The 19,394-nt window shown below is 31.7% G+C and overlaps 1 protein-coding gene across 3 annotated transcripts in view; it reads left to right on the top strand.

Annotated features, from left to right (window-relative positions):
- Positions 1-16,040, top strand: part of LOC129230681 (protein FAM13A-like) — an 85,043-nt gene extending 69,003 nt beyond the window's left edge. For all 3 annotated transcript variants that reach the window (XM_054865098.1, XM_054865096.1, XM_054865099.1), the window contains 9 exons: positions 888-946; positions 1,178-1,236; positions 1,331-1,412; positions 2,350-2,552; positions 8,188-8,460; positions 9,752-9,909; positions 11,242-11,343; positions 11,433-11,487; positions 14,605-16,040. In XM_054865098.1, coding sequence (XP_054721073.1) covers positions 888-946; positions 1,178-1,236; positions 1,331-1,412; positions 2,350-2,552; positions 8,188-8,460; positions 9,752-9,909; positions 11,242-11,343; positions 11,433-11,487; positions 14,605-14,673 — 1,060 coding nt within the window. In that variant the 3' untranslated portion in view covers positions 14,674-16,040. The remainder of the gene's footprint in view (positions 1-887; positions 947-1,177; positions 1,237-1,330; positions 1,413-2,349; positions 2,553-8,187; positions 8,461-9,751; positions 9,910-11,241; positions 11,344-11,432; positions 11,488-14,604) is intronic.
- Positions 16,041-19,394: the final 3,354 nt, after the last annotated feature.

The following is a 19,394-nucleotide window of genomic DNA, read 5'->3' as shown; positions in this document are numbered from 1 at the left end:
CAAATGAAAATCCAAATTTTGCCTAATGCTAAAATACGAGTATGCACACATGTATGCATCTGATGAAAAGGGATATTCGAGCATTTAAAAATTGCAATATTGCACCTATGTGTCCAAATTTGCCGATTCAGGGATCCGATTTTGGGAGGTCTTAGTGACCTCCTATCTAGACTCCCTTAGTCACACCTCATGTAAAGACAAAGTCACAAATTTTGACATTAACTCATTAAAACTTATTACTAAACATACCAAATATTTTCTCCTGTAATGAATTTTCTTGGAGGTAATTAAACTGCAGACTGACAATAGGGCAAATATGCGGGAAACATCCCTTGTCCCAGAAGCTCATATTTGCTTTAGAAATGCTAAAAATTTAGTTAAAACTTCCCATTTTGGGTATAGGTGCAGCACTCTGATAGACCTGTTATTTGATGAAGTCAATTGACACCTCTGACAACTAATGTTTCTATGTGTAAGTTGACGTAGTTTTTGTTTTCTGTTAAAATTTGCTTTGTATATACAGTCCCAAGAAAAATTTGAAATGATACTCAGCACTGATCTAAAAAAGTAGAGCTGATAGAGGAAAACTTATTTAATACTATAATTCAGCACCCGAAACATAGCTAAAATCGATTCTAAATCTCAGGGCAGCAAAGAAAGTTCCTTTTTTTGCCTTGTGCAATGTATACATCTGGCTCCTTTATATCCAAAAATGACAGAGTTGCTCTCTTTTGATTCTTTTAAATTGATTTCCTGCATATTTGTATAAATTTCAAATATAAACTTGCTTTTCAAGTAATTTAAAATTCAAGATATGGTAGTTCACAAAATGAAATTTTTACTAGTGTTCATTTATGTGTGATTCTATAATTGTTCTTTTATTTCAGAATGATAGAAGCTAATGGAGTTAATGATTCAATCAAGAAACTGACCAAAAGAATACATAGTAAGTTACTTGGATCAAAAGAAAATTTCTTCTTTGTCATTTTTTTCCCTTTGATAAAATTTTATTGTTTTCTTTTTGTTAACTAGTATGTCATTTTAAAGTTAAAAATGAGAGAAGTCTTATTCATGACGTGTATTTTGTTTAAAAGTTGAGTTTGATAGTTGCCTACATTTTAAAAAATGACTAATATAATTTAATTTCTTTGATTTAATTTCAAACTTTCTTCAATAGGTATAAAGAAAAAAGTCAGAAAATTTGAAGAGAAATTTGAAGCAGAATTTGGATACAAAGTAAGTTTTCTGCTTAAGAACAATTTTTAAAAATAATAAAATTTAAAAATAATAGTAAGTAATTATATGGCTAATTTATGATTTTTTGTTCTAGCCTTCCCATGCAGAAAAAGCAAATAATCCTGAAACTAAAAAGCTAATGAATGATTTGCATAAAGCAAGAAAAGAACTGAAAGGTAAAAATAAGTAAACAGTATTTATAATTTTTTTTCATTTTGTTTATAAAACTTTTATGATGCAGCTTTATACTATACTTCGTTTATTTTTAAGATGAAAAGCTGTTAAGTAAGATTCTAATTTTTGAATCGAATAAAAACAATCTTATTTTACATGTTGTGGAACCTATGTTTAATGATATTAAGCTGCCTTTTGCAGCATGTCAAGCTACCATATCTTTTCGTGCATTCAGCAAAAATGTTTGGAAACAAATTTAAAGATGAGTCTGTCTTTGTGTAGAATTTCATATTACTTTGAAAACAGTTCTTCAGTCTGACAGTAGCAAGTCATTTATTAGACAAAATTATTAACACTGCTGTTCAAACGTCTAACCAAAAAACTCTATTATGTGTGTGACTTGTTACTTAAACGGAGCATAAGCAATACTTGCATTTTTTCTGTAGCTTTAAAAATAGCTCTGCAGTTAAATCACCATGATTTGCCTGATAGTTTTGTGCACAACACCATTGTGATGTCACTGGCATTTGCCCAAACTTTTCTTTCAACACCAATGTAGTGTCAGCAGCATGTGTCTGATACTTTTTGCAAATTACCAATGTGATGTTGCCGGCATTTAGATAATGGTTTTAGTGGGACACTGCCGTGTGGTGTCAGCGGACAGCATAGTGCCAATGTTATGGTAGTCATTTGAAACAGAGTATATAAAGTAATATATTTATTTAAACTAGTGTGTAATTTGTAGATTGAACACTTTATTATTGAACATTGAAATTATGAACTATTATTATTGAATACTTTTCTTACCATTATTAAAATGTGTATTGACAATTTATTTGTTCATTAAAAAATTATCCGTGTGAAGTTTGTTTCAATATATTTTTTGTAGTAAAATCATAGCATAGGTTAACATAAAATGACTATTAAAATTTCTTTTAGTTTTAAAGGAAGAATCTCATCTTGAACATGTAAGTCCTGCTGCAGATTGGCATGCATTTAGTGTTCCTCACATTTTAGAAGATGCCACAAACCACGTTCAGGAAACTTGTAAAGTAAAGCCTTCCATTGAAGAGTCTTTTGGAAGTACTATGAAATTCTTGTCTGATGAAAGAATTCTGGCTAATAGGCCTGAAGCATTTGAGGTATTTATGTCTAAGTTGTATTCTAATAATCTGGCTCAAAATGCTAACTTACTAATAAAAGGTTGCTGATGTAAATGAATGAAAAAATATTGCAAATAACTTACACATAATCTGCAAATTCTTGTATAAAAAAATCTGGTCACATATTTTCATGGCTCACATTCGCTATTTCAGTCCGTCGAAGTGATGTTTTTCTGCAATGCTATGATGATTCTTTTGTAATTTTGAAGAAATGCCTGCTAGTTAATATGTAAAACACATATAGATGTGCTGTATTAAGGCGTTTTCATCACTTTTCTGTTCCCATATTTAGGTAGAGCTAAAATTTATAATTCAAAAGTTTGTAAGGTACTCTTTGGCAAAGAGATTATTTAAGAAAGTTAAAATAATAGTAAAAATATTTGGGGGTTGTTATAAATGGGATGTCTAAATGTTTAAGAAGTTAATATAGTGGTCAAATTTTTTTGTTTTGAAAATGTTTAAGAAGTTAATATGATTCAAATTTTATGATTGGAAAAAAAAATTGAAATTACAGCAAGTAAGTTAAATTTTTGAATTTGGTTTTATTGGGAGAATACAGAAGGCAGTAGGGTAAAGACCCCAGTAATTGGCACTTAAAGAGTTTGTCCTTAAACTTACCTCTGTTTTCAGTACTTAGAAAAAAAAACTCTCTTGCAAATATTTTTGTATCAAAGAGTGCACATCTGTGCATCTATTTGGTTCACTAAAATCAAAAATATTTGAATCAATACTTTCATAAAAATATGCATATAAAAAGTTACCAAAATCACCAGTAATTGGAACCTGATACCCCAGTGTATGACACCTTGTGATCCAGTAATAGGCACATGTTAATAGAACTGGAAAATCACTTTATTTTTTACTTTTAAATTACATACAAATTTTATCATCATAAGAAATATGAGCAATGTTAATGTAAAGTAGGTAATCTTGACTAATAATAAAGCAGAAAGTCTCTCTGTCGGGATCACTGTCTGTCAGGATCTCTCTCTGTCCGGATTTCTGTGACGCGCATAGTGCATAGCTGCCAAGTGCTCCGTTTTTCCCGGAGTTTCTCCGATTTTTATTGCGTACTCCAAAAATCCGATTTTTTTCCAAAAAACTCCGTTTTTTTTTACTTTGCTTGTGCACTTTTCGATTTTTGAGGAAAAAGAAGAAATTTCGCTATCCTCGAAGGCAGGAATTGTGCACAAACTCAACGAAAAAGAAGACAATTTGATGCTTTGGAAGCTTAGTGTCAGGATAAACACTGAGGGGGAGCGTTGATTGGAGATCGTCGTTTTTTCATCGAGCATTTCAGCTACGTGTAAAACGTAGCCGCCATGTTTGGTCATTCACAAGATGGAAGTTAGTAGACGATGCTTAAGCGCCTTCGTTTTCAAAGACAAAGCAGAATTGGGTGTTTCTTTTAACTGCAAACTAATGAAAAAAGCAAAATGTGCTGCAAAATGTTTTTTTTTTTTTTGGTTATTTTAAATTTTATTGAGAAATATGAAAACAGTTATACCATTTAAAATTTCATTTTATCCTTATTGCTTTGGGCAGGAATGTGCTAAAAATTCGCAATTAAATTGTAGTTTCATGGGGATTTTTTATTTTTAAATTATTTTCATGCAATAAATTCAAAATTTTATATCTGAATTTTTGACTTAGTCGCCATATTTGGTCATTTGCAAGATTTTAGTACACAAAACTCTTAAGTGGCCAAGTTTTCAAAATCGGAATTAGTTGTTTATTGCAATGCAAAATATTGAAAATAATGCGAAATAAATTTTTTTTTCTTTTTTCGGAAAATTCTAAATTTTTTTCTTGAAAAATGCAAAATTTTTTCTTCAGAATATTATTTTATCCTCATTAGTTTAGACTCTAGTGATAAAAACTTGCTATTTCGTCTAAATTTTAGTTTTTTAAGGCTAATTAATTATTTATAATTACTTTTAATGCAACAAACTCAAAAATCTATTGTATTGAATTTTTCGCATTGTTGCCATGTTTGGTCAATTGCAACATGAAGTAGACAAGACTATTAATAGCCTTAGATCCCGAAAACAGAATTAGTTGTTTGTCTCAATGCAAACTATTAAAAATAACAAAAGGCAAAAAGTTATGTTTTTTTTTAAATAATTTTCTTGAAGGGGAAATTTTATCTATTTTATCCTCATTGCCTTGTAGGCTTTGCTATAAACTAAAACTATTTCATCTAAATTGAAGGTTCCTGCTGACTTCTCATTTATTTATTTTTTAATTTTTATTATTATTATTTTTTTTTAAATAAATCAGAAACCTATTTTAACTTAAATTTTCCATGTGCAAAAAATGTATTGAATATCTCTCTTTAAAGCCTATTCATCTATTATTTTTTCAGGGAAGTTGTAAAAACTGCCTCCCCCACTCCAGATTATATTTCAAAACTTGGCGACATTGGTGACCACTAAGTTTTTGGAGTCTAGTGGCCACTTTCAAAATTTCAGAGTCTTGACCTTTACTATGAAGTTGCTTTACTTCCAAGTATAAGAAATAATTGTGTTTTTTAATCTTCAATATGTTCTTATGTATGTAGGATATGTATACAAGCATATTTTTAAAAAAAAGATTGCAGTTTTATTAAATCAAACAGTAATCATGTTTTTTTTTTTTAACTTTTCAATATGTATCTATGTAATGTTGCTTTTTTAATGTAAAATAATTTTGTTTTAAACTTGGTTGTAGTTTTGTTGAAAATCTAACATGAAAATTCAGAAAAGCATTTAAAAATTGCTTAGAATTTATGGAAACTTATGGTACAGAAGGAAGGTTTAGCGCAGGCCACAATTTCATGCTCCTATTTTAACCCTCAGTGCTCCTATTTTTTCCCTTAAGTGCTCCTATTTTTTGTATCTTGAGGTTGGCAGCTATGATAGTGCCTAGACCGTTTGGCCGATTTTCATGAAATTTGGCACAGAATTAGTTTATAGTATGGGGGTGTGCACCTCGAAGCGATTTTTTGAAAATTCGTTTTTGTTCTTTTTCTATTCCAATTTCAAGCCCATTTTTCATATAAATTTGATAATATGGGGAAGAATTTGTTTTCTTTATCTTTATCTTTACTAATAATAAAGCTGAAAGTCTCTCTGTCTGTCTGTCTGGATCTCTGTGACACGCATAGCGCCTAGACCGCTCCTCCGATTTTCATGAAATTTGGCACAAAATTAGTTTGTAGCATGGGGTGTGCACCTCGAAGCGGTTTTTCGAAAATTCGATGTAGTTCTTTTTCTATTCCAATTTTAAGAACAAAATTATCATAAGATGGACGAGTAAATTACGAAATTATCATAACGTGGAACCGTAACTTGGGCACAAGCCAATTGGCGAGATACAAAACTACCATAACGTGGAACCGTAACATGGGTACAAGCCAATTGGAGAGAAAATTCGCCACACAGGCAAACCAAAAGACCTTTTAATTTTTCTATTACGGGCAAAGCCGTGCGGGTGCCACTAGTTTTATATAAATTAATGCTAAATCACTCTTCTTCATGTTGGAAAAGTATTTTAGAAAAATAAAAACATAAATTTGGAATGTTCCATGGAAAAGATATTGAAATTAATGCTGTTTCATCCTTCGGTTTACAGTTTTGATTTTACGAATACTACCAAGTTAGGTTTGCCCCAAGTATAGTTAAAAACTCATATAGCATACTTTTTTGCATAAGTTTTCCTCTTTTTTTATTTATCAAATGCAACAAGTTGGTTTTCTTTCTCTTGAAAAACCACCTGCTGCTGGCGGCGTTGAGATACCGTAGGTGGCGAACGGGGGTTAGCGAGCGAATCGAGCAGAGGACGAAGCCCCCAGTATAAAATTAATTACTGACTAACTTTCATTTGGATTTTTTTCTGGTGAAAGTCACTCCAATTGACAAAAAGCCGCAACTTCAAAAATTGATGATTTTGATGCTTTTTAAGACAATTACTGTACAAAAGCTACCGATTTCAATTTCCGCTTTATCATATTCGTAATCTACGCAAAAAACTGAAGAAAATCACACCTCATTCAGCTTTATCGCGGAAATGACGCTATTTCCCCAGTACTTGGCACACATGCAAATTACTGGGGACTAGCAAAATTGAAGCACCAGTAAATGGCACCCATCATTATTTTAAAATTCCAAGCAGGGACGAAAATATACTTCTACACAATTAAAGTAACACCTTTCAACTAAACAAAACTTTTGACAACGAAAATTTAAAATATATTTTAAGTCAGATTTTAATGGATTTATGTGCATGCTTCCCTTAAGCCAGAGAAGAAACTTTTGCTACAAAAATGGCTGATTTTACACAACCCACAATTGTTTCTCTTTCCTACGTACTGCTGCCGTTTAGTAACATGAATTGAAGTTATAATCTTTAAAATTAAGGTATATTCAGTTGGTATATAGCCTTCTATTAAAAAAAATGGATATGAGTCTTTTTTAGGACATTTTTGTTGGAAGTGCCAATTACTAGTGTCGTGTCAATTACTGGGGGTGTTACCCTATAAAGGGCGGGTGGGGGGTGTGATCTATACCCGAAAATGCTATTGCTAACCCAGAAAGAGTTGTTTGGGGAAGCCGAAAGCTCTTATTTTTTGGATGGACTATTGAGATCAATTGGTTTCTCTTTCTGTGTTGTGAAACTAACAGGTTTTGGAATATTTTAGGAATTAGAAAATATGGTATAAGCTTTGAAAGGACTTGAAGTTAAAAATTATTTAGAAATTTCTGTATTGACCAGTATTATTCACCTGAGGTTTCCAATAAATTACTGTATAAAGTCTGGTGACATCGGTCACTGTTTTAACTCCTTAATAACTTTAATATGATTGAAATGAAATTTTATTTGTAAATTAGTAATAGATTTGTTATTTATTTTTATAATTAAGATGTGTGAAAATGTAAAAAAATTTGTCAGCTCTTTCAAATCAATGTTCTTGAAAAATTAGTTTCAACTGGGAAATAAAGTAAATAAGTCAAATTCTATGTCCAAAAAGTAAAATTGAAAACTAAGGACAAGGAAAGAAATTTATATGATTTATCAACTTTTAAGCATTTCTTGATGCCAATTTATTTTAAGTTTTATGTTCTTTGATTGCCGGTTTGCCGTGCAGACTATTTCTGTGTTATTTTTAATGCTGAGTTGCAGACTTGTAAAAAATATTCTATTACATTGATCAAAAGGCTTTGACCGAGTTAAGTTGGGTGTTAAAAACAGAAAATAAATTTCCTGGGTTTTTTTTTGGTTATGTCTCTTTATTTAAACAGTGAAGAATGTTAGGGAACAGTGTAATTATGTTTTTAAAATTATTTCTCACTCTCTGAAATTATTTGATACTTTTATAATTATTTCTTTTGTTAAATTTGAAGAAATTTGTTTAAAAAAATGGTAAAAAGTAGACTCCAATACTTTTGTATCTTTATACCATACAAAATACTCTTTTACTTCTTAATTCTGGAGTATTGTTAAATGAAGGTGCATGGCAAGTAGGCTATATAGAATTAATGCTACATATCTATAGAATTAATGCTTCCATTAATGCTACATATCTTTCATTTTCAGTATTGCAATATCTTAATTTTTGCTTGTATATTGTTTTCAGGAAATGACAACTTCACAAGTTAAAGATGAAAAGATAGCTATTCAGAAATTATTGTTAGGATTTGAAAATACTCATGGAAGACCTCGCTCAAAATCCGAACGAGAGACTATGAAACCTTTGTATGGTAGATATCGTGACTGTAAAAGGATACTTGGGAAATATGGATCTTTTCAAGGAGCTATTGCAAAAAATAAAGATTTATGCAGTGATTTACAACCACTTTGGGAAGATAAAGAAGTGAGCTTCAGTTCGCCTAGGAATGATGCTGATACTGTAAGTTTAACATTCTGATAAATATAAGTATTTTTCTCATGAGAATATACTAGCCCATACCTGCCAACCTCTCTTTCCAAAAATGCAGGGGATCTTTGCCTATGTATGAACTAAAAATTAACCCATTCCAGGATCAGCCCAAAAATCCGTAACAAGCATGCTGCAGATAACGAACAGAGTTGCATTTTGCTATCGAGGTTTTACTGTTTTTGCTGTTCAGCTTGTATTCGAAAATTGCATTGCTTTAGTAGTTTTTAAGCACTGTATTAAATAGTGCAATAAAATACAAGGTTGCTAATATGTGCTAAAATATTCATTAAATTTACACGTTGACGTAACAGGAAAATAATAAATAATAGAGGATGGGACAAAAAGCAATTACTCTTATAACACTAATTATTTTATTGATTTATTTTTCTTTTTGCTTTTATCATGGTATATCATTTTTTTTTCTTTTTGTAAACTCAAGAAATCAAAACTATTAAATGTTGTATGATCTATCTTTCAAAAGGCCTCAACAAAACATTATTCAAACAATTGACTGATCCATCCAACCTGTGATCAAGGGAATTGAATGGACAAAAATGCTTTAACTATGGGAATGATTTTCTAAGAGGATAAAAAGTATTCTTCGGTGCCTTTTGATACATTATGAGACTTAAAAACAACCAATAAACACAGAGACATCCCTTTGCTGGTCGGTTCTTTTATCCTAACTGACTTTCAAATTCGTTCTGAGTGCCCAGATAGCAGTTGCTCAAGCGTGGGAAGTATTTTAAAGATAAATGATTATAAAGGATCAAAACTGCGGCTAATCCCCTATTTCCCTAAAGAATACTTTTGTGCATACAACTAAAAGCCCCCAGCTGAGAGAGGAGTAACAGAGACGCCCTGGGAGATCCATTCCCTAAGGAACGCTTTTCGCAAATCCAAGCAGAGCAAGTTAGTTCCATTCAAAGAGTGGTCAGAAAGTCTTGGTGTCTTATGTGGTCAACCCTTCCACATCATTTTTTTACAACAAAACAGTTTAAATCAAAAAGGAATTTCAAAGCAAGCTATACTGCTTGTATCACATTGTAAATTTACAGCTAAGTTGGCCCAAATTTACAGCTAAGTTTGCAAATTGGCTGACCAATTCGTGATCTAACCAATTTTGGGCTTTAACCAATATTGGGGTGTGTAAATGTAATTTGTCACATTCCACTAAATATCATTCAAATAGATTTACTATTTATGCTTATCTTATATTTGAATGTTTACAATTTTACCACTTTTTTATTTTTTCTTGCAGCAGTTGGAAGATCAACTAATCATTACAAATGAAAAAATTGCAATTGAGAAGGAGGCAGCATTTTTGGAACCTGTCTCTAATAAAGAAGAATCAAAATCTGTATCAAGTAGCTCATTGGCTCTAAAGTATGATAATTCCAACATTCATGAATTGCCATTGTAAGTTTATATTTTGATTGTCTATACAAAGCAATCAATTTTCAATTAAAATATGTATATATCACAAAAAAAAAAATTGCTCCCAGCAGGAAACTATCTTCACAAAACTTAACATGTATGTAATCTATGAGGAGATAAGCAAATGATTACAAATCGAGATGATTCAAGATCGATTTATTATTAAGGAGTTGCGAGACAACAAGAGTTACTAAACTAAGTAGTATAGCCTACTTTGGCAGCTATGCAAGCCGAAACATGGCATGGAATAAAGTAGGTCACCTATGGGCCCTGTGGAGGATCATGCCATAATCTTTGAAGTTGGCAGCTTATTAACTAGTATTGTGGGATAGCAGCAGTTGTCTTTCGAGAATGACTTAAACATACATGATTGAGGAGAGGTCTGGTGATTTAGAAGACTAAGTGAATAAGACAATATGTGGCTGACCCTTGTCTTGCTGACAAATGGCACTTGAGCGACTCAATTTCGTCATTCAAATGTGTCTAAAATATTACTTTGCACTCACCCATTGAAATTTTTAGCAAGTGGGGGTGATTTTGTAAGGGTTTTGATCTTATTCTAGTTTGTGCTTTTTTAATACTTAGCCAATTGATTGGGGAGATCTCCTTAAACGCTCCTGTACTGATAGTTTACAAAGCAGGGAGGTCTTTCAAATCTGAAAACAGTGTTAATTTCACTAAACCTTTTTTCTGTTTATTGAAATTTTTTAACATACAATCAATCTCTAAGTGAGCATTTGCAGTCCCCCCCCCCTCCCCCGCAGCTCTCTTAAAAGGTCATGAGTCAAACTTGAAGTATAAATGCCTGTTAAAAAATAAGGTTTATGTGCAGTGGCATGGCTAGAAATTCCTCAAGGGAGGTGTCCTGTCTAAAATCAGCCAACTCTGATACTGAACGTTACTATTGAAACATTAAATGAAACAGAAATGATTTGATTCTACTTTAACGTACACAGTATTACATACAAAAACGTAGATTTGATGAAGAAAAAAGCATTTTAAATGGAATGGAATAACTTGAATTTGCATTATTGGCACTTAATTTTGAGCTTTGAAGGACGGGTCCATACCCGGGGACCACCCCCACTGCTTTTAAGGAAAGTACACGAAGTGTTTTAAACTTCATTTGTGTGTAAAACTTATTGTTTTTTAAATAATGGGTAAAAATTACATTTTGAAGTTGTCCATTTTAAATATTACGTTTTAGAGTGTTTTACACTATGCTAGCTGTATAAGTATGTAAATCCTTTGGCACTTGCATGTATTAAATTTTCTTCTTCTATATGTTTTATAATGTGCTTTATTTTATTGTAGGTCAGAAATGATATTTCAATTACAGCAAGTAAAATCTGAAAAGAGACATTTGCGTAAAATTTTGAGAGAGTTTGAATCTGAATTCTTCAAAATAAATGGAAGGTAAATAAATTCTCTTAACAATTTTACTCTCCTCTTGTATCTCTCAGTAGAGTTTCAATTTAACTTGAAAGTGTGTTTTTTCTGTCTAGGAAAGTGCAGAAAGAAGACAAATCCCCCGTGGAATCTCTCTACAATGAATACAGAGTGAGTTTTATAGTGACATTTCTTACATTTATTTTAAACAATTTTTCATGAAATAAATATATTTTGAAAAAGCCCCTACATAAATATAAAATTTCTCATTTGACATATGAGGCAGTGAGAAGCAAAGGGATGCAAGTAAACATTTTCAAGTTTTGAGTAAAACACATTTAAAGATTAGCTCCTAGGTAGGCTTTCATTGAAATTTTTTCTGAATCATGCTGTACAGCAGCACCTACCAGGGCTGCTAGTGCTATTTCTTGCCCCAAGACAGAGGACAGGTCACCACCTTACTATTTGTACTGGTTATCTCCAAATTTTTAATTTTGACACTTACATCCCATTGCTTCTTTCTCAATGCCTCATACGTGTTTAGTATGCTTAAATTTAGTACCATTTTAAACTGAAATTTTCTTCAGGCAATGTTTTGGTCATTCACTCTTCATATTGCTATATGTTACTGTGACAGTTTAAAATCTGGTAAATGTTTATGTTAACCGATGAATATCACTATTCGGATACTTAAGACATTGAGAAAGGCAGGATATTTCTGGTGAATCACCTGTGAAAATCAACATTCTCCAATTTCGGTCTTTCACGGTAACATATTAAAATATGCAAGTATCCACATTATAACATGCATAAAACCTAGGGTTGTAGGGTAAGTACAGGGCAATCAATTAGGGAGGGGTAATGGGTCAATATTTTTGTCACCCAAGCAAAATTTAATGTTGAATCTGTTAAAGTACTGTATATTCCAGATTATAATTCATGCAGCATATAATGTGCTGAGTACACATTTTACAGCATGGTTGTTGCCAGTAAAGAGAAAGATATCTCTGTATTTTCACTGTCGAAGAAATAAGACTGCAGTATCTAAAAAAAAGGCTAAAAGGTTGTTGCACATTTAAAGCAAAATGCTAACCTTACACATGGCATTGGAGAAACATTGAAATATGTTAAATTACAAAGACTGTAATGTGGAAAAGCGAATGTGATTTTTAACATTCTAAGTTTTAAGTGTGCTTTATACATTGAAATTAAAAAATAAATGTTGGCCAAATTTCATTTTTTCTCTCATGGCAGTGATTAATTCTAAAGCAAGAGTTAGCTTGATTTTAAAAAAAAAAGCATTGAAACAATGATTTAGTTAGATTACATTTTGATTTAAGTAAATAAATACTTGTTCAAGTGCAAAACAATTAACTTTGTAAAAAATGTTCCTCCTTCATTCAGAGTATGATTTCAAATTAAATGTATCAATTTTGCATAAAAATGAGCATTAAAAGCATCAGCGATGTCTCAATCAATGTTCTTGACAAACCAATGTTTTAAGTAACTTAGTCAAAATATAGATAATCTGCTGTAGCATATAATACTCACATAAAAAATTTCAACTTTTTTAACCTGTTATCCACTTATAAAAGCAAGGTTATGGTACTGGATTTTTATAAAGCTTTTCTCACTTAATATGCACATGTAAGTACATGTGAGGGGGGGGGGACACCCGTAAGCACGGACCCGAGATTTTTAAAATGAGGTGTGAAATATGTGTAAGGACGTAGTAGTAATCAAAATGGAGAACGGCCCGTAAAAGTCATTTGTGACGGGCCCAAAAATTTCTGTGCACGCCACTGGGTACATGTTCCAAGCAGGAGTGTTCATTTTCAAAATTCTAAAAAATGTGCCTTGCCTATTTCAAAAATTTACTCATTTGTTCTCCAAAAGAGAGGGTGGGGGCAGACCTCCTCAGAGTTGCATGTTTTACTTCAATCCCTCTCTTCTCTCTCTTTTTTTTTTTTACTTTTAGTATGAGTCTTTTTCAATTTTATGTCTTTTCTAGCTTTTTTCATTCATCAGTTTTTCTCCCTTCTATTTTGTTTACACTACAGTTACTATACGAAGGGGGACCCAAAAATAACGGGATTTTTGTTCTAAAACATTTATATATTAGTTTATTCACAAAATTTCTTTAATCTCCTTCAAAGTGTTATGCAATACACTTGTTAATTCTTTTTTTCTACTGTTAGAAGCTCCCCCGGAACTCTCTAACTTTGACAATGTCCAGTGCCCTTTGCAAAGCAGTTTTTACAGCCTCTATATCATCAAAACGCTTCACTTTAAGAATTTTTTTCATCCTCAGGAACAGAAAAAGATAACAGGGGGCTAGGTCTGGCGAAGACGGGGGTCAAGGAACGACTGGCCACACCTGAGAGGCCAAGTAGCGGTTAATAGTGAAGGCTGTGTGTACGGGAGCGTTATCATGGTGAATAAACAATTCTTCTGATCACCCGCACGAGCTCCAACTCATTCTTGTTTCTTCTAAAGTTTCGTCAATTGTAAAACGACGACTCTCATTGATTTTTTGGCGGATTTTTTCAACGTTTTCATCATTTCGAGACGTTGAAGCGCACTCAGAGCGAGCATGATCTTCAACATTCATGCTACCACGTGTAAAGCGCCCAAACCACTCGAAAACTTGTGTACAGATCATAGCATTGTTCTTGAAAGCTTGTTGAAGCATTTGGTAAGCTATTCCGTTTTGCCAACTTTTCAAGCAGGAAGCAAAATTTCAATTTTAGTTTGTTCTTTTTAAACCTGCCATAATGAGTTCGCAGGCGGAAAGCAACAACACCTGAGAAAACCAACACTACGATCAGACGTTATCAACTAAACTGACGCCACTTGCACAGCTGGTTTGTGAAGGTCTCTACTTGAGCCATCTAGCTGGAGAACACTCTACTACATCCAGAATTGGCATCGCACAATTAGTCCGGTTTCTTTTGGGTCCCCCTCTTATAGTGTCATGGGCAACCTTGTTTCATGACATGAATTTTTATTTTTGCTGGAAAATACAATGGTCTCTCTAAATGCATGTATGCGTATATGTATATTTGATATGATTCAAATTATAACTTTAATTTTACATCCAAATAGCAAATTTCACACTAAGTGCAGAATTTTAGAAAATTTCAATTACAATTTAGAAAACTTCATTAGCATCCACTAACACCTCTGGCACTGAGCTTTTTTTTTTTTTTTAATTCCATTACAGTTTTTTTTTAAACTTCGATTTTATTTTTATACAGGCTTATTTATCAAAATCCTTTATCTTTTCAGCTTGTGAAGGCGAGACTAAAACTGCTTGATGCTCTTATTTCCAAGCATGATCAACATCAACTTATGTAACTTTATGCAACTGTACCAAATCATTCTACCATCTGCAGTTGTAAATGTGTTCCTTCATTTGTTATTGGACTAGAAAAATTATTTCATTTTTCTTTGTACTAAATGCAATGTTTTTCATGTGTTTTCACATGCTAGTCCTATGCTATAAATACTTATGCATCTGCCATAACTGTGCATTTCCGAATGCCACCTGGGCAATATAATCTAAAGCTTGTCTTTTAAATATTTTTAAACATATAAGTTTTACTAGAATGTGTGAACATATGAGTGTTACTGTTGTGCAGCTGGAAAAATAAGCGATTGTCTTTTGTTTGATGCAAATGATGGTATTTGTTTGTTTTAATAAACATGTTTAGCTGTTGTTAAAGTGCCTATTTTTGGCTTTAGTTTTTTTCATGATCTTATTGTATGTTTACTTTTTTTGTTATGAAAAATTTAGCTTTATAATTAAAAATATATAATTTTTGAAAATTTGAGAACTGCATTTTTAAGTTAACATTTGTTTTACCCTCTCCCTTTTTGGTAATTTTTTTGACTAACTAATGTGTACTCACAATTGCACATCTTGGTTTTAACAATTTAACACTTTTAATGCAATTTCTTGACAGCAAAAACAGAATTCACAATTATTTAAATTTGTTTTTAATTAATATCTACGCCGATTTTGTTATGCAATCAAAAATTAATTTTTATTCAAAATGCTTCAATTGTGGATAAATGAAAATAATTTACTGGGCTATATTTTAGGAAAGCATGCTTGTCTTTGTGAACTTTCAAAAGTATATGCATATTTTTGAAGCAGATTTTTCATGAATGTTTAACAAAAATGTTTTTTAGAATTATGTCTAAAAGTAACAATTTCAACACATTTTTCTGAAAGTATTAACAATTTTTTTAACCTAATTCAAACACATTGTTTTTAATTGTTTTTTGATACAGTTTGTGTAATGTTTACTGTGTGTGTGTGTTTTTGTAAATATTCTATGATCAGAATCACTGCTTAATAAGTAATTTAGCAATTATCAGTTTTCTGTGTTGCATTTTGTGTTGAATATGAAGAGTTTTTGTGTTAAATTGCACTGTTTTACTAGTGCTGTTTTTTTTTTTTTTTTTTTTTTTAATTATAGCTACATGACGTTATTTCTTTTAGTACTAAGTGCTGTTGACTGATTGTTTTGCAGACTTTAATATCAGTTGATGGTTAACATTTTGTTTAAAAATACCATGTTTTTATCATCTTTCTTCTTTATCATTGTTTCTATGATTTAAAATGAAACAAAACATTTGTTATATGTGATATTTTATTATTTTCTCAGTATTCAGTGTTAATTCATGTTATTTGAAAATAAATCCATTATAGAATAGAAGTCTTTTTTTTTTTTTCTTTTTTTTTTCATTTAGTCCTCTCCTTTTTGAGTGTACCTTTCAGGTAGAAATTGTCAGGATGAAAGGATTCTGTCTTCAGCATCTTTTTTGCTGTCAAAATGATATTAAAATAACCTGTTTCATTAAATTAGATAGAAAGTTCATTGTTGAGAAATGTTCAAGTTTGACGGTTCAATTCACCAAATGGTCTTGTATTTGTAATCGGTAACATTTTCATGCTAGTCTAAAACTAAAGCCTTCTGCTTACTGAAGTCCTCTTTGTCAGATAATTCATAGGTTTTCTAAAATAAACGAAACTAAATAGAAAGTTATGTTTTTTGAGTCAAAAGATCAGCAACTTGTAATTCCTTAAAACAGGAGTAATTCTGTGGTGGCAAGAAGCCAGAGATTGTTTTCTAAAAGCAGGAGAATTGGCACATCTGTAATACTTCCTACAGTGGCTCCCAAAAGTGTTCGTACACTTTGAAATTTTTTAGAAAAACCAATATAACTCAAAACTGAATTCGAATATGAAGTCCAATATTTTTTCACATCATTCCTATGTCATTCTAAATACAACCCATTGGTTTTTTTCAAAATATTGACGGATCTTCTTTTTGAAATGGATCAGAAAACGAAGAGACAGAGAAATAACACGCCACAAAAGTCATCGTACACTCAAATATTTTCGAATAAATTTATGATTAAAATTATCATATGCCATTTTATTAATATTTTTGTATTGTGTTGACCCTTAAGAGTCATTTGGCTTTAATTTTTTGTTTATTTATTCCTTAATATTGTGCTTATTACTGTAAAATGGCTGGTATTCATAAAAACCCACAAACACCATTCAAAATTTGAATTTTTTTCCCACCGTAGTGGTAAATTGGTTTCAAATGTCTCTAAATTAGTTAATTTATTTGTTTGTATAGTAAAGTGCTTGATAAAATTCTTTACAGAAAGGAATTGGACCGAAAACAAGGTAAAAAAAGGTCAACCGGCAAAGTTGACAAAACGTGATTGGAGATTTAAAGTTAAAAAGTTTATGAAAATACACATTTGAGTGCTGTAAAAGTTTCTGCAGAGTTAAATGAAACATTTTAAATTTAATTTTCGCGTAAAATTGTTCGCCAAGTTCTCTGATTATCTGGATTAAATGGGACCTCTTCTCGCAGAAATTTTCTTGGTCGTGCGAAAAACAGAACGCTTACGCTTTTCGCTGCAAAATCGATGATAAATAAGCTAAAAATGCTTTAGAACCACGTCCTACTTACAGATAAAAATTAATTCAACATTTTAGGTTAAATTGTTGTATAACTGTAAGTAGAAGATAAAATTAGGAACATAATCTTAAGAACTTATTTGGATCAGTTAATCTGGACGGTGAAGGTTTTCTAGTGTGAGTGTGCATATCAGCATCAGGACTTGGTAGTTTGTAATTTTTTGATGAAATAATGAATCATGATGTTCCTTTAAATATTTTAAAAACCAATTTTGAACTCTTATCCAAAAATTTTGTTATTGGAAATAACTTTGTTTCTTATCAAGATAACGATAAGAAACACACGGTTTTCAACGTTTGCATCTAGTGCCTCGAAAATTGTCCTAAAGTTTAGAAAATATCCCTTCAATCTCCAGATTTTAACTTAATGTAACGTATTTTGAGATATGTGGAGGCTAGATTACGAAAATAGGGTTTTAAAACGAAAATAGAGCTAGAAACAGTAAGACTCGAAGTGTGGTTGAACACCTACTCAGAAATTACTCAAAAAAAAAAAGAATGAAATCTATTCCCAGATATTTAAAAGGTGTCATGAATACTGTATGATGTTCTACTAATTAATAACTTAATCAAAAGTCGAATTATTCAATAATATATAGACATTTTATAAAGTGTACAAAGACTTTTGTGAGATAAAATATCCGGCACGTTTTGGTTTTTGATTTTTAAAAAATTAAGTTTTAATATTTTTTAAAAACTTTTCATGTAGTTTTGTTAAAAAATGATCATAGATCTTATAATTAAATACCCATTCCGAAATATTAATTCTAACCAATGGATTGGGGCCTGTTTCGTTGAAAGTCGTAGGTGTACGAAGACTTTTGGGAGACACTGTATGTAGTACATGTGATAGGACACACGGTCATAGATATATTCTGCAGGAGAGTGGGAGATATAAACTAGGCTGTAGTAACTTCCTTCTATCCATTTCCAGAATGAAAATGACTGGAAAAATCTGTGTTTGTCCACTGGTTGGGGCACTTTTTTCACCCCCCCCCCCAAAAAAAAAAAGAAAAACCTAGAAGCAGAACCATAAAAACCCTCATTTTTTCAAAAATAACTACTTCTATTTAATGTAATTTTACTGTCATTTGGCAAATACTACAATTTTTATTGTCTACCCTACCTTAGGTTTGGAAAAGACTTCAAAACTTTTCTTTTTAGTTTAAGCTATTTTTTTTTCTTTTTTTTTAAAGAAATTGCATAGGAAGGAGAAATATTGCCTACAGTGAAAAACAAAGGGATGTAAGTGGACATTTTCAATTTTTGAGTAAAACGCATATAAGATTAGGTCTTAGACTTTCACTGAAAAGTTTTCCTAAATTTTTTTAACAGCACCTACCAGGGCTACTAGTACTATCTTGCCCAGAGACCCCCAAGGAGAGATTAACCTACCATTTGTAGTGGTCATAGGCAGCTTAGCTTATACAGGGGGGTGACTGCCCACTCACTTCTAAAAGTCAAGGGGCCTTGTCTCTCAGTTTACAGAGTTAGTCAGAAAACAATTAAGGATCAATTGAAAAAAGATTTTTTACTAGCAGATTGATTTATTTCACGAAAATAAAAACAAAAAATTCCAAATAAATGGACTTTTTTCATGCTATTTCATAAGAACGGAACTTTTAATTGGAACGTGGGGGGGGGGGGACTGTGTTCATTCCCATTTTTCAGAGGTCACTTAGCCAACAAGGGGAAAACACAATAACACATAAGATAAATAAATACTTTGGTGCTGAACAGTAAAGTAAGAAAAACAACGTTAAAAAAAGCACAAATTTGCTAATTACAGCAGACAGGTATTTCGGCGTCATAGGGAACGCCTTTTTCAATGCAAAAAGTAATGAGCTTATGGATGAAAAGACATCCTTTTGTCGGATGTCTTTTCATCCCATTTTTAACGTTTTTCTTACTTTACAATAACACATAACTCAAATTTATAAAAATTGAGGAAAAATATACACTTTTTGGGTAGTGCTCCCCCCCTCCCCTTTTTTTTTGCTCACCAGACGTTTATAGTACTGGTTATCTCCAAATTTTTAATTTTGCAGGGCTGCCACTGCCGACTAAAAAA

The sequence above is a fragment of the Uloborus diversus genome, chromosome 9 (genome assembly GCF_026930045.1).
Source record: "Uloborus diversus isolate 005 chromosome 9, Udiv.v.3.1, whole genome shotgun sequence".
NCBI classification, from domain to species: Eukaryota; Metazoa; Arthropoda; class Arachnida; order Araneae; family Uloboridae; genus Uloborus; species Uloborus diversus.
Note: the sequence above shows the minus strand (reverse complement) of the source record. Positions and strands in the feature narration are given on the sequence as shown.